Source organism: Neomonachus schauinslandi, chromosome 6 (assembly GCF_002201575.2).
Source record: "Neomonachus schauinslandi chromosome 6, ASM220157v2, whole genome shotgun sequence".
NCBI lineage: Eukaryota > Metazoa > Chordata > Mammalia > Carnivora > Phocidae > Neomonachus > Neomonachus schauinslandi.
In genome coordinates, this window is record NC_058408.1 from 28,880,862 (window position 1) to 28,896,885 (window position 16,024).

Consider the following 16,024-nt stretch of genomic DNA (forward strand, 5'->3'; position numbering starts at 1 on the left):
AGGCATCCCTCCCTCTGCCTAGTTAAGAACTATCAAGCAGCCAGATCAGGGAACACACACTCAAATTATGAGTGGGCTCTAGGGTACCGTAGTTTGTGTAGACTTCTCTAATGCTGCATGAGTCTTACAGTTAAATATTTTTATTTCTGAATACTACAGCATTACAAAATACTGTGGAAGTACAGCTCTGTTTTTGAAGCTGGGGTACCCTATCAGGATCTAAAGGTAGAGAACCACACTTGTATTTAGCAATGGCAGAATTTCTTCAGGTATATAATTGTGTATGAAGATTTTGTTGTTTTGTTATTAGATCTTTTTTTTCTTAGTTGCTCTGGACTGAATGAATATAATCTGCAAAATCAAAGTGAAACTTAGAGTAAATCAAAAACTGTTTTGGCTACTATAGATCAGTGAGTTCATTAGCCATTCAGTTTCAAAGGTATAAAGTGTTGATTCTGGCACATTTTAATCCTTCACCAAAAGAAAGCGATTTCACATGACAGAAAGATGTATCATGAGTATAAACATTTATACACCACTACTTAGATGGCCTGAGCTAAGCACAGAAAGTTACAGACTTTTTAACATTGCCTTAAGTCAATATTCAGACAATGTCCAATATTATCAAAAGTTGCCAAATTGTTACATTTAAACATAGGTTAAGAGGTAGGAAAACTGTATGATGAGTTCACCCAAGTTCAAATATTAGGGGAAAAAACACTTTATTCAAGAAACAGAAAAGGAGGCATTTGGTGCCATGCTTTTATTCAAATGAAAAGGGGAAAAACTACACTGTACCAGGAAATAGCAAATATGACAGTATTTTACAGCACAGCATCTTAAAAAAACCTGTAAGCAATGCTCTAGAGTGGACAGGTAAGCACACCATACACTGTACATTGCCCAACAGTGTCCATGAAACCTTAATTAAAAAGCTGAACTTGGCTTTAAACAGCCAAATAAAAACTGAAACAGTCATTCTAAAACAAAATTCAAAAGTCAAGAGGAATTGAAAGCTTTCCAAAGCTACGTCAAACAGAATTTGACAGGCTACACTGGAAACCCTGACAAGTGTTTGGCAAACTTAAACTGAATCATCATCATCATAATTTGACCTCTAACAATGAAAGCACCAGTGTGTTTCAATAAGGTTGATGGAAATCTCCAGACTTTATGAAATGCCATAATTTTCACTTGTATAATTTTTAAAACATAATTTTTTAAAAAGCTGCACCATAATAAAAAAAGATCTGCAGACTTAAAGAAATATATCCATATTCCTTCTGTATTAATAAAGTAAAATATTATTCTGAGAGCAATGAACTTCTGTGGCAATGTTCACGTTCTACCTTTAGACATTACGGACATTCATTGTTGGACACACACAAATTTAAGAAGAAAGGGTGGTCCTACTTAGCTTTATATAGTTCCTCCATTGTCTTGCAGCCAATTTTAAAAAATTTAATGGCCAAGTAATATCACAAAGAAGATTGATTTGGTAAGGGAAATTTGATTGAAAAGAACAAATTTAGTAATGTAAAGTGCTTATTAATTCTCCCTTTGACTATTATTTACCGTATTTCGATTAGATTTACTATTTTTTTAAACTAGGCTTAATCTAAACATGTATCTGGCAATCATTTCCTTCTGTGATAGAAACTGTTGTCTGAAAGGTAAAATGTGCAAGTCCCCATTCTTAATATTCATATATTATATACACAATATGTATACACTTAAAATATAAGAGTTACATATCCTGGTCTCTTACATGCAAACAGTAGATCACAAATAGTTTTGAGCTACACATATATCTTGCACAGGTATTGGAAAAAAATCTGTGAAATTTTTTTTTACAGTTTTAACAAATATACATAAATATAAGAACATAAATTACAGTAAAATATTGACAGCATTTGAGAAAATGTTGATAACCCAGATGCACTGATGCCTAAAGGCCTTATAATAATAGAAAAGTACAGTTCAGGGACATCTCATTCCTATTCTCTTTTAAAATAAGTAAATACATCATATGATATTAGTTATTTCTCTAAACAACTCAATTAGAGAAATGTATATGTTTTAGTCTCTACTTCCCACGAAAGAAAACCAACCCTGCATCTCATTTATGATACAATACTGTCTCTCCCCTCTACGTGTACACAGTTGTCACAACACTGAAACATAACAGGGTCACATAATCATTCAAGTCTTTTCCTGAGAATGAAGTTTTTCCCCAACTAACCCTCTGATACATTGTTAAAGGAACAAAGATCATGTAGAGAAGATTTCAAGTGTGTACTTTAAGCTGTTCCACTTGAAAAGGATAAAAAAAGAAAAACTCAATATAAGTAAAATGTGAAGCTATTTTAAAATTAAAATGTAGCCCTTTGTGCATGTTTAAAAATTCTAAATATAATTTTTGTATCAGTTATAAATATAATGTAAGGACCTCTTGAGAACTTGTGGCAGGAAGTCTTACATCTTCAGATTGAAAGACTACTCTCAAAGTGTCCTTCACTTCTGCCAGCTTATAAAGTGACTTACTTTAAAAGAGATAGAAATCCTTTTTTGTTAAAAGAACAATCTAAATTACTCTGAGTTGGCCAGAAGTGGTGTAAAAACAGCACTGATTTAATCAGCAACTTCTTAGAACATATTCTTGGTTAAGCTCATGTGGTTTAAAGCGAACCTACTAGCAGCTCTTTACAATACCTCCTCTTATTTAATAGAGAAATGTTAATACTTGAGTGAATAATAAATACAGAATTGTAAATACTTAGAATAATTCTTGCAAATGCTCTAACACCATTAAAACATGAGGGTTATTGTAAAACTAAACACTAGTGTTTGTCTTAGCATCATAAGAAAGGTGCGAGTTACCTCTGAAGGCATATTTCCTACGCTCATGATCTCCACATGAAACAAAATACAAAGGTATCTTAGATTAAACCCCCAGGAGAGAAAAACAGAAAAATAAACCATCTGAAGACAAGAACGTACATTAAAAAGTTAAAAAAAAAAAAAAAACAACAAATAAAACACATAATTTGTAATCTTAGCCATATTTCAACCATAAGTCCAACTAGTGTCCATGAGAATTCAGTGCTTCAGTGTGTCTACTATCAAGCAGGTGAACCCGATGATACAAATCTCCATTTGTGAATCAGAACATTTCCTTCATCACTTGGACTTACCACCTATGTGAGAATCTTCTGCACTCCAAAATACTGTGGCTTACATTCCAGTTGTTCATGACAACAGAGCTTAATGTTCAGTTTCAATTAATAAAAGTTTTGTTGGCAATCAGAAAGATTTTCTATAGGCAGGAAAGATGAAGTGCAAATTTACCATGAATGTTCTGAAGCAAGTATTTCCCAACTCCTATGCTTTAGTGGGTAGAAGTTTTTTGGGTGTTACTGGTCTCTTGGTCTGCCATAAATGACTATGAATGGTAATCGCATCAACACTGGCAGATAAAGTTTTAGCAGGTATGTGGCTAAACTGTTTCCTGTCAGAATTATATTTGTAAAGTCCCTCAATCATTTTTTTAGTGATAGATTTAGGGCCTATCCCAGTCAGTTTATTAATTTCTTCAGTTTCTGGGCAGTAAGTATACAAAGACCTGAACTGGCAGCCTGAATCCCGGAACAAGATTAAGAAGTTGTTGGCATCTGACTTCTCCATTTCCTTCAGAATAAAACAGAAAACAAAAAACAAAAAACAAAACAATAAAAACTCTTAAACATTTCACTGTATAAAATTTATATAATTGTTTTACCCCTATCTTGGTCAAATATTATGACATGATTTAAAATATAAATTCTGAAGAACTAAAAATGTATATTATAAAAGCAAAATACACTATAATTAACAATGTATGTGAACACTTCACTTCTGAGGTTCTGTTGGCTCTGTGTGGATATTATTATCGTGCAGGAAGATATGAAATATCTGCTAAATCTTAGTCAAGCAACATTAACAAACCAGGCACTGATTATCAACTTTGCAATACAGCCTCCTTTTAAAAAAGGAAAATTACGTTACTTACATTTATGAAACATGAACAAGTAGCTCTGGGCAAGAAAAGAACTTATAATTTTATATTATTATCTAAGTCTATCCTAGTCTTTTTTTTTTTTTTTTTTTTTAAAGATTTTATTTATTTATTTGAGACAGAGAGAATGAGAGAGAGAGAGCACATGAGAGGGGGGAGGGTCAGAGGAAGAAGCAGGCTCCCTGCCGAGCAGGGAGCCCGATGCGGGACTCGATCCAGGGACTCCAGGATCATGACCTGAGCCGAAAGCAGTCGCTTAACCAACTGAGCCACCCAGGCGCCCTAAGTCTATCCTAGTCTTAATTAAGTCAGTCTTCTAAAACCCCATTTGAAAGTGAACTAACTCAATCTAAAGTTAAAACATAGCTACAGATCTTTTATATACTGTTGAAATCCTAAGAGGAGATGAAGGGTATTTTCTCTTGAACTGGTAGCAGAGAAGACTCCCACAATTTTAGAATACTGCCAAATTTAATTTTCATGCAAACATACTTACCTCCAGTATTTTTTTCTTCTGACCTTCATTTACTTTTCCAGCCAAACAGCAATGAGCTAAAGCATTTTGTATTATGTGTTTATTGGATTTTGCACTGGGTTCTTTGTAGAGCTTTGGTCCTGTGATAACAATTTAGCAGCAAAATAAAAATACCATTCCTAAGTCAGAAATACTACTGTTTAAATGATGTAATTGTTCCTATATTGAGGAAACACTAACAAAAAATCAAAATCTGTGCCTAAAGGCATCTGAGTGGCTGTACCCCAATCGGAACATTGTTTTATCCACACAGGGAGACATCTTAAGGACCTTGCCAAGGCTGCTCTGAGACAGTAGCGCTAGAAATCAGACAGGTCGTAATTGCCACACTGCTTCACCTTCTTTCTCAAGTCTGCTAAGGTTACTGGTGAATTTAAAGCAGAATGGGCCCATGAGTAATTATAGATTTTAAAAAGACAAGAAAAAGCTTCATCTTTTTCTTCATCCACATACCTGAGTTTTTTAAGCATTTGTTCTTTTTTTTTTAATAAAGATTTTATTTATTCATTTGACAGAGAGCACAAGCAGGGGGAGCGGCAGGCAGAGGCAGAGGGAGAAGCAGGCTCCCCACTGAGCAGGGAGCCCGACGCAGGGCTCGATCCCAGGACCCCGGGATCATGACCTGAGCAGAAGGCAGACGCTTAACCATCGGAGCCACCCAGGCGCCCCATAAGCATTTGTTTTCTTTAACCAATTCTACTCCTCGGTCTGCAAAGCAACGGAAGTACCTTCTGCCATTTTCCTGGAAGATTCCTACTAGGAAGGGTAGTAGAGTACAGACTCCCTACTTCATACTGACTCACCTCTGTCCCGGAAGGCAAGGACTGTCCTTACCCTTCGTAGTGAGCTGAGAAACCAGCCCTGATTGGCAGCATTTATGTCTTTCTGTGATATAAATCACTCCTACCTGGCTACTATCAAGCTACCAATGGTTCTGCAGCTGGCGTAATTCCTGAAAGTTGAACAGTTTCAAGAGCCCTATGGTAGGAGCTAGTCCAGCACACCGCTGCCACTGTGTAGCTCTAGGTTTGAAACAGTGCCTGGCAAATATGCTTGTTAAGTGAACTTACATAGAGAAGCAGAGGGAAAAACAAGGATATACCATCTGGCATTAAAGGCTGTCCCACCGGCTACAGGAGTGAAGTGCACATGGGAAGTCAGCAAGTGCTAACCTCCTTAGGCCTTCATGGGGCTTCCATTTCTAGTGGGTCACATGTGGACTGAGGCAGTCTCCACTGCCCCCTGCTCTCCCCCTGCACATTCTCCTATGCCTTTCCACTTTAGATCCCAATGGCTGCTCACGTTTCTTCTCATTTTCTCTCCTGCTTCATTTCTTTTCAAGTGTCTTACATTCTGTTCAATTTGCTTTTGTTTCAGTAATGCCTACCCAAATAAAGGCTGGAAGAGGATCAGATGTGAGGCTGGATGCCTTCCTGGATCCAATGCATTCTTATCTTTTAGAGCCCCTTCATACTTTGTTGTTGTTGTTTTTAGTAGGCTCTATGCCCAACATGGGGGTCAAACTCACAACCCCTAGATCAAGAGACAGAGCCCGCTAGGTGCCCCCATCCCAGCTTAATACATTTTAAAGATGCACAACTCTAGATACCTGAAATCCCAATGTTAGAGAGGCCTTTGTGGATTCTAGCCTTTTCTCAGTACTCAGAACCTATGTATTGCTGATAGAACCTCTCTAAAACTTCTTTAGACCCAAACCAGAACACAGATATGGTCAGCATCTTAAAAAAAGAAGTAGAGGGATGAGGTGTAAGTGGTACTGCCAATTTTGTTTAGAAACTGATCTCAATTCATCTGGGGCAAGTCACTGCCTCCCTAAGTGCAACCGTATCACAGAAACTGACCTCCCTGAAAGGGATCATCTGCACTCTGTGTTCTTGATCAGACTCCCCCATGTCTAGACCAAGAGAAGAGCCCATGAAACTTTCATTAGGATAGCCTGTATTTGTTCTCATGACTGTGTTAAATTAAAATGTCTCCCCAAAAATACAGACCCTGACCTGTGTATTCTGTTCCAGAAGCCACTGAAGAAGTTGTTGATGCATTTTCCCAGTCCTTCTCCCCGTTTCGACTGCCGCAACGACTTGGAGACAAGAAGCCTTCTACAGACTCGGATCTAAGTGTTAAATAAAACATTTTTTATGTCTCAAACAGAAGACTATTTGGGGGTCAGAAGGGATATATGTGAAAGTACCAACCAAAATCAACCTAGAAGCTTAAAAATCAAAAGCTGGTGTAGCTGCCTTATTCCAGCTATACATCCAAGTGCCTGGACACAACGGGCACTCCGGACGTACCTGCTCACTGAGAGGATCAGTGTTTTCCCACGGGAAAACTGGCAATTACTACAACAGGATGGTGATACAAAGATCACAGCTCAGAACTCATGCCTGTCACTACACACATTCTCTTTCTATATGGGTATTAGAGTGTGACATAATGAAATAGAACTTCAGTTTCTAATCTACATCCGAGAGAGACAGTACAAAAGGGATTTTTCCCAAGTTAGGCAGCCTACTTTGGAATTATTCTGGGGGGCGGGGGGAAGTAGAGAGGCTGGCACTTACATAGATGATGTGCTATTTCTGCACATTATGATTTTACCACAACCATGTCAGCAATTACTGTTAATGTTTTATAGTTTATAAAAAGTATCAATGTCAATAATCATAAAAGATAAAGAACAGTCAAATATGAATAGCCTCTTTATACGTAAACTTATTTTAACAGAAACACAAACAGTCCCAGTCAGCAAAACTATAAAAATTTGTTATTCATTCATTATAAAATACAACATAATTGCTGGAAACATTCTTTTCTGTGAAAAATGTTCACATTATGGATTTACCTTGGTGTCCTCTTGCCTGAATGCACACTCTCGTTATCACCTGTGTTCAGTGATGCCAAAGAAAGGCTAGAGACTGAAAAAACACGATAAATTCGTGATCCTGAATAAAAACAAAATTAGAAATTTAAAAGGAGCAACTAGAAAAGAGTCTGTTCATTAGATAACACCAGCATATGAAAACTGAGCTTCTGTAGTTTCTTCTTTTTTTTTTTACTTTTACTCTAAACACACTAGTATGCTTGCATGCATATATGCACAATTTATTTAAAATTAGCAGTGTACCTACTTTTAAGAAATAATGATAAAACTAATTGCTGTTAGGATTTATTCCAAAAGGAAAGTGGTTAATATGAGACACTGATATTGTAACTGTAAGAAAAAAGTTAACAAAAGAAATTAACAAAAAGAATAAAATATATTTAGGAATATTTAATTCCTATGTGGGAAATTAATTTACTAATTTTAGCCAGTACTAGGTATCAAAAAATTCTGTTGGCTAGAAAAGGCAGAGTTCTCTTTAAACAGTCAATGTTATATTATTTTTCCTCAGTTTTAAAGTAACTATGGGAATTCTCTAAAGTTTTCCATGGGGTTTAGTTTTAATAAAATATATATTTTTTTAAAAAGAGTATGTGTGCTGAATTTTAGGATACGTTCTCTCAACTCCAAAAATTATAGATTTGGACATTTGACCATTTCTGTCTTAAAGGAAGGACTCATGAACTCTTGCTTTTATATTCCTTATTATACCAATGTGTTTATGTATTTCCGTGCATACAATGTTTATCCTTAAATGGACAAGTATGGAAATGGTATTAACAATTCAGAGAGATTATATCTGAGGGCAGAGTTCCCTGATAGGTTAGTATTTATACTGGATGCTTTAGCACTCTCACTGGCTCTACTGAATATATGCATGCACACATAACACACTTAAGTCATAAAAAACATTTGCTCATTTTGGTTTTACAAATTAGGAGCATGCATCATCTCAAATTGTGTATCCAATTTAGCATACCAAAGCACAGTCGAGTTAGTATGACAAACCAGGCTGGTGTTTTTTTATGAACAGACTCTTCATAATAAGCTGTGTTACCTGGAGGACCTTTTATTGGTGTTTTGGGAGACTCGATATGATCTCTGTGAATAGATTTTGGGCGCTGTTTTTTTTTGTTTTGCTATTTGAGGACGGGGTTTAATTACTGTATCCATGTCTTCCATTAGTTTCAGTTGTTTTCGCCTCATATACTCCTGTCTGATAAATTCTCTGCGCGCTTTCTCATCTTCCTTCTTCTGACGCTCTTCCTCAGTTTTACGCCTAAGAAACCAAATGGTTGAATTTCTTATTCTGCACACTAAAGAGGGAGTATGGCTTTGATGCGAGAAGGGAGAATTATTACATTTCAGCACCTTGGGAAAAAATGGTTTGTTTAAAATACGCTTGAGATAATTTAGATCATTAAAATATACATAAACATACCATTAGTAAATGACTGCTTTTAAAAAATATGTGTGTAAAAACCAGTGAAGTTTTTTTAAATTAATATTTCTGGAGAACATTACTTTGAAATGCCTCAAACTTAGGATAAAAATGTACAAGCGACCAATACTTTGGGAAAATAAATTAACTTGTAAAGAGCACCAGAAATCAGCATTAATTCAGTTGTCTCCATACGCTGCAAACGTCTGAACAAGCTGTTAAGTATCCCTGAGAAAGCACAGCCCAGCTGCATACCCTCAGCACTCAGATCCAGGGCCGGCACGGCCCTAGCCTTTACCTCGTTTCCTCTTTCTTATGCTCCATCTCTGCTTCCAGCTGCTGTTTCCGAAGCTGAGTCTCCTTCTCCCTCCGCAGTCGTTTCTCCAGCAAAGCTGCCCGTTTCATTGCCATATCATTTTCTGCTTTTTGGTCATCCTAAGCATGGATTTCATTGAAAAACGTGTAATGTTGTGTGCACCAATATTCTCATTTTCAATTGTGGTCACATTTATAACTGAAAATTCAAACTATCTAGTCATCCTTATTCCAATCCCACCATATGTGGACATGTTCCAGAAATTATGAAGGAAGAAGTGAATCAGGGGCGCCTGGGTGGCTCAGTCGGGTAAGTGTCTGCCTTCAGCTCAGGTCACTCAGTGGGGAGTCTGCTTCTCCCTCTGACCCTCCCCCCCCCCCCTGTGCGCTCTCTCTCTCAAATATTTTTTTTAAAAAAGGTGAATTAAAGTGGTAACAGTTCTATCAACTACCAAAGGACACTTAAACTTACTTAATAACATGTTTACAAAACCTAGAAAGTTTGCAAAGAACAACCGTAACGAGGAAAAAAAAAAAAGGGGGCGGAGGTTTTTTTTTAAACCCTAATAAATAACTTAAAAGCAGGGAGTTTTCCCTCAATTTTAAAAATTGCATTCAAACTAGGGCACCTGGATGGCTCAATCGGAAGAGCACACGACTCTTGATCTTAGCGTCATGAGTTTGAGCCCCACGTTAGGTGTGGAGATTACTTAAAAATAAAATCTTTTTAAAAATTGCATTAAAAATTGTATTTAAAATACATGCTCAATAAAGAAAACTCAAGTAAAAGTACCCAAAAATTAGCTATATGGTTATATCACATAAATGAAACCACTGCCACATGACAGAATGGACATGAAGGTACAGATATACTGCCTGTTTCACCCTGAAGGATTCTCTCCCTTCCGTTTTCCTTTCTCTGCAAGGAACAGAGGTAGCCAGGGTCTCTAAAATTAGTAAACTGTATCTACTCATGTCTACAATAGCATTTTATTAAAAATTAGTCATTTTACACGGCTAAGAGACTAAACATGACTCACGTTCAAATTTCTAAACTTTAAAAGGGGCTAAAGGGCAATCACCCTGAGAACAACTTTAAAATAAGTTACAAATTTCCAATATTAAATGAGCAAAAGTAAAACTAGCGATTGTAATCACTTCAGTATTCTTAGGTTCTTATTCCAGTAGGACTGCTGTTTTAATTTAAAATCTTAAATTATAAACTGATGCTGTTGAGTGTTTTTTTCCTCTGTATTCCAAATTGTGGAGCTAGACAGGATCAGAGATGATCTTTAGTTCCTTAATTAAAAAAAGAAACAAGAGTAAGACATCCACATGTTTCTGATTATTAAAAAAATATTCTTTCCTATAGGTAATTTGGAAAATACAGGAAAACAAAGATGAAGAAAATGGGTAATTAGAAAAATTTAAAAATACTAAGCTCTTGTTTTTCTAATACCTATGATAAATTTTAAGATCTTGACCATCAAAAGGTGATATTGTTCAATATTTGTGTTGGCTGGCTACAGTACGTTGTATACAATATCAATACTGAGATTAGGAGTCATATGCTAGACCTTTATCCAATGCTTTTAAAAGGAGCTATTTCTGTTCAAACTATATATGTTACTTTTAAATGTTTCACCTTGCAAGATTATGTCTGGTCAATTTTTTAAAAAGATTTTTAAGATTTTTATTTGTATTTATTTGTCAGAGAGCAAGCACAAGCAGGGGGAGTGGCAGGCAGAGGGAGGAGGAGGGTCCCTGTGATGCAGGACTCGATCCCAGGCCCCTGGAATCATGACCTGAGCCAAAGGCAGACACTTAACCAACTGAGCTACCCAGGCATCCCTTAAAAAATTTTTTAAGAAACAAAACATAAAAGGAAAGAAAATTTTAAAAAAACTAAAATATTCTTACATGCAATGCCAAATTATGTGCTTTTTACAAACTGACAACTCTTGGAAGAGATCCAAATAGCTTAACATTTTTTTAAAAGGCTTTTGTAAAAGCAAGCAAGAGAGGCAGAGGAGCAAAAACAGCATATCTAAACATGTACCATGACCTTGGTGAAAGGAAGACTGTTCAGTGTGCTTGGATGTTACTACAGTCCACCAAGGGGAGCCCCAAAATATATTTCAGGGTTAGTGGCAGGCTTGTAACAAAAGGGACTACTTTTAAAAGATGTAAGCACATCAACTAAAACCAAACCCATCTAATGATGATGCCCAAAACGATGAAGATTAGTATTACCTTAAAAAAGAATCCACAGCATACTTTCTGGTCATCATCAAATTGTTCTTTATCACTTTCTCCATCATATTTTTCAACAGATACATCAGCCTTTTCAGGAGGTTTCAGATCTGAGAGGGAAACTTCAATCAGGTTAACATTTTTAGGAGCAGCAGGTGGGAAAACAGGTTTAGGAGGAGGCTCTGCAGGCTGGTTCAGCTGGTCCTCATTTGGCGTCAGTCGGATGGTCTCTGTGATAGGCTGGGACAGGACTTCAGAAACTGTTGACTCAAGAGGCCTGATCTCCTTTTCTTCTGGGTTATGTACATGCTGTCCCGCGGGCCCTTTGGATTCCAGTTCTTCCTTTTTAACTTCTTCCTTAGGTTTGGATTCCTTTAACTGAGGCTCTCCATCATCCCCAAAACATACAAATGACCTAGTCTGAATAGGAACCTGACTTGGTGAAAACCTCCGTAACCGAGGAAGACTATCCACAGACCTAGGGGGCGTCAGCGTTCGATTCAAAGGTGTTATTTTTAATTCATTTGGCCTAGGAGTCCTTTGATTTTTAACAGAAAAAGATGTGCTCTTCCTATTGGAAGACTGTGGGGATGGATGGGTAGGACGGGGAGCATCTGACGAGAAGGGTGCAATGGCTGACGACAGGCCTGCCTGCCTGGAAGGTTTAAAATCTCGGATTTGTTTTTGTGGAGAGGGCTGAGGAGGTGAAATCACCCAGGACTGCTGCTCCCTCATCTGCATTAACATCTCCTGCTGAAGTGACAAGCGCTGCATTTCTTGTTGTAGAAAATGGAGAGATGAATTTAACTTTTCAATGGACTTTGTATATTCTAAGATCTCTCCCTCATTTAAAGTCTCCTCCGAGGGGCTTGCCAGGTTCCACTGCTTCTCTGGATCAATGGGTGTGGTTGGAGACTTCAGCCATTTGGCTTGAGGATTCTCCATGCTTTCCTTCAGATCCGCCAGAGACTTACTCCTCTGTCCATTAGCCTTTTGTGAATCCTTTTCTTTTGCTCGATCGGTATACACTTTCTCATCTTCTGCACCGGCTGCTTCCTCTCGAAGAGGGGAAATGCCATCCCCTCTCTTTTTCACCACAGTGAGAAATGCCGTCCTTCCCATCTTCTGCCTCTGCTTAGTGAAAGCAGCCTCCATCTTCTTCTTCTGGGCTTCTATAGCACGCCTTTTTTCTTCCAGTTTCATCCTAAGATGCACCATTTCAGAGGCCAACAGCTGGGTAGTGTCCCGGCCTTGTGGAAGGCCTGTTTCTTCTGGAATTTGTCCCCAAGCAACCACGTGCGGAATATTAAGTTCAGAGCCTTCTGGCGTAGTTTTCTGAGAACTGCTCCCGCTACTTTTCCCATCAGTATGATTCAGTTTCCTGAATTTCTGTTCAGCAAAGCTGGTCATTTTAACTCCGGAACTAGAAGAAGCACTGCTACCTGGTTGAGACTTGGTACTTACAGTACTTGGACAAGGACTCAAAGCTTCTCTGGGGTTGCTGGTTCGAATATCATAATCCTGAAGAAATTTAGATGCGTCGTCCATGTCAGAGTCTAAGCTTACAGTATAATCTCTCAAAGAAGAATCTTCATCCATGGTTTCAGGGATATCTTCTGAAGGAACATGAATTCCAGTGTCTACTTCAGTATTATCAGTTATGGGACTCAAGGCACCTTTTGTATCAGTTATGTTATCAGGACTAGACTGATTTAGCTTGATGTTTGAATTTAGGATACTCATTTCCTGGTTATGAAGAAAGAAGCCATTAGCAATGTGGTCTGGCTGAGATGTATGGGGAGATTTTTCAGTATCATGAATTATTTGTAATGCTTCTTCAATGCTTGGTGTCTCGATCTGATTGCCAAACTCATCTAGATGTACTCTATTTTGTAAAGCTCCATTTGGAAGCTTATAATGAATATTCTCATTGGAATTTAGTTCATTTGTATTCAGGGGCGTGTAAGATTTGAGGCCACTGTGAGGGTCTGTATTAAGTTCTTCTTCAATGCTTTCTGCTTCCTCTTCTCCATTTACTGGCTTAAAGGACAAGTTTTTTCCTAATATTTTTAGATACACGATTATTGTTCAGAGTAAGTCCTTCATTACTAATAGAACGAGTGATTCCTCGGTTTGGAGTGGATCTGTGTACAGTATTTTCTTTATCAAAAGAAATATCAAATGAAACTCCATGCACTGATGATCTACAAAACATTTAAAGAAAAAAAATCCTTAAACACACCCAGAAATGATTTGGTACCCTTTAACAATTATTTAAAATTATACTTCCTTTCTTTTCCCATTTCTCATAATCCTATTGTGCTCAAGGTAAGTGTAGGGTTACTGGGCTACCTTTAACATTTAGCCCCTTTGAACTCTCAGTCATCTGCCTACATTGCCCTTTTCAAAGTGAGGTACTAATTGCAAGTTGGCTATCAACAAAACAGAGAGAAAGAATTAGCATTTCTTTCTCTCTTTTTTTTAATTACTGAAGTATAGTTGACCATGTTATATTAGTTGCAGGTGTACAATATAGCGATTCAATAAATAGCATTTATTTGATAATGTGAATATACTAAAAATAATTCCCTTTGTTTACCTTTTCTCTTTGGGCCATGTCCCTATGAAACCATCAACATAGGACATAGATGAAGACCTTCTAATTCCTCCTTCAAATGCGAAAAAGAAAAAGTCATTGAAAGTATGTAAAAAATTTTAACTTACAGCTTAACAGATTTCAAATATTTCAGGATTCATTAAGAGCACTAAAAAGTAAGTAGGTGGGATATATGGAGAAATAGAGATCATTTTATTAAGAAAAGCAAGCACAGAGAAACAAATCAACCTTTTAGTGTATATATTAACACTTCTCAAAAAAAAAAAAAAAGACTAGATATTTTTATTTACATTTATTCTCAATCATTTCCCAGTTAACCTAGGTTTTTTCAAAAATACTACCTGAAGCTGAAGAATGAGCTTGGGAGCGTGAATGTCTAGAAGGCAAATGATGAGAGTGTGTAAATGCAGCTCCTTCCCCACTGCAATGTAGAATAAATTAAAAATGTTTTAATATGTTTTAGTTCTTTAATATAATTAACTTTACACAGAATGGCTGAAATTAGAAACAACATTATCACCTCTGACTCTGCATCCTAAATTAAAAAAAAAAAAAAAAGGAAACACATTGTTTAAACCAAACATGGCTGTTAGTATATGTATCTCTATGTATTTTATATCTTTTAGTCAAAGAGCCTGAAATATTTTCATAACCACCTCAATGGCCTTGTGAGAGAAGATACAGCATATTATTTTCATTTTACAAATAGAAAAACAAATGAGTAAGTTAAATGAAAGTCATCAGCTGGAAATATTTAAGTCTCTAGAAACTACAGGTATAATAAACCCTTGTAAAAGATCCTGACAGCCTCCCTGCTCACGGACCTGTGTCTGTACATCTCTAACAGTTACATCAAAATTAATATTAATATATTGAGCTGCACCTTGAAGACCTCAATGCCTATAAAGATAGGAAGCTTTCCCATTTCTTAATTCGACCCCATTCAAATTAATTCAGGGGATGAGGTAGTCTATTTCTCAAATTATCATGACATGTGGCCCAAATTTAATTTTTCTCCAAGTTTAAAGTCTGTTGTAGTGTAGCCTACCTTATAGTCAAGTGCAGAAGTTACACGTCCCAACCCCTAATCAATTGAGCATAAATTGGGGAACAGGATGTTATGTAGTGACTTCTGTAGTCCCCCTTCAAATGACATTATCTTTTGGCTATTGTAAACTGAGAACACGAACAAGTCAACCAAAAAGTGCAAATGAAACAACAATATTGTGTTCTTACTATTTAATGAAAGCTTAATCAGTGAGCTTTTCTAAAGGCAACAATACCTGGAAAACTTGCATAACCTTGTCTCCAAAGCAAATGCTTATCTGCTTCCATGTGCCTTTCGCCCCTAAACTGCACATATTTTCTCTCAGAGGACTATCAGGAAATGCTCACCTGCCCCCTATCATGTTTGTTTCTGTTATCCCTCCCTCTAACATCACTGCCCCTGTTTCTACTCTCCCTTACATCTATGATAGGAGGCGAATCCTGAAGATACACAAGTTAGTAATTAAAATATATTCACTCTCTTCTTCTCCAGATAATGGCTAAAGTGTTTTAAATTCCTATGAATTGCCTCACTTTCACATCTGCATAGAAAATTCTGATCTAGTGTAACTGCTGAGCAGGTTAGTGGTCAAGTGTGTGGATTAGCTGCTACAAATGTTTTTTGCTTTGCCTGTCTCCTTCCTTTGTTTTCCCCTCACAACTTCATTAGGGTCATTCACATTTGTACATGTGACTGCATTATTCTCAGGAAGAGTGGAAACTTTTGACTCCTTCCTGGAAAATTCTCCAATGGGAGAGCTCCAGTGGACCACGTGGGACTTGCAGAAATGAGAGGATTAGCAGGATCCTAGAATGACAGCTACACAGTGTGTCTTCAAGGAACAGAATTGAGAATG

General features: G+C 37.1%; 1 protein-coding gene across 1 annotated transcript in view; it reads right to left on the bottom strand.

Moving 5' to 3' along the window:
• Window positions 1-746: 746 nt before the first annotated feature.
• CAMSAP2 (calmodulin regulated spectrin associated protein family member 2) overlaps window positions 747-16,024 on the bottom strand; it is a 114,608-nt gene continuing 99,330 nt past the window's right edge. Inside the window, 11 exon segments of the mRNA XM_021682731.1 lie at window positions 747-3,687; window positions 4,551-4,669; window positions 6,608-6,723; window positions 7,456-7,528; window positions 8,552-8,624; window positions 8,626-8,773; window positions 9,234-9,370; window positions 11,504-13,561; window positions 13,563-13,707; window positions 14,103-14,172; window positions 14,462-14,541. Of these exon segments, the coding sequence (XP_021538406.1) occupies window positions 3,382-3,687; window positions 4,551-4,669; window positions 6,608-6,723; window positions 7,456-7,528; window positions 8,552-8,624; window positions 8,626-8,773; window positions 9,234-9,370; window positions 11,504-13,561; window positions 13,563-13,707; window positions 14,103-14,172; window positions 14,462-14,541 (3,325 nt within the window). The 3' untranslated portion in view covers window positions 747-3,381.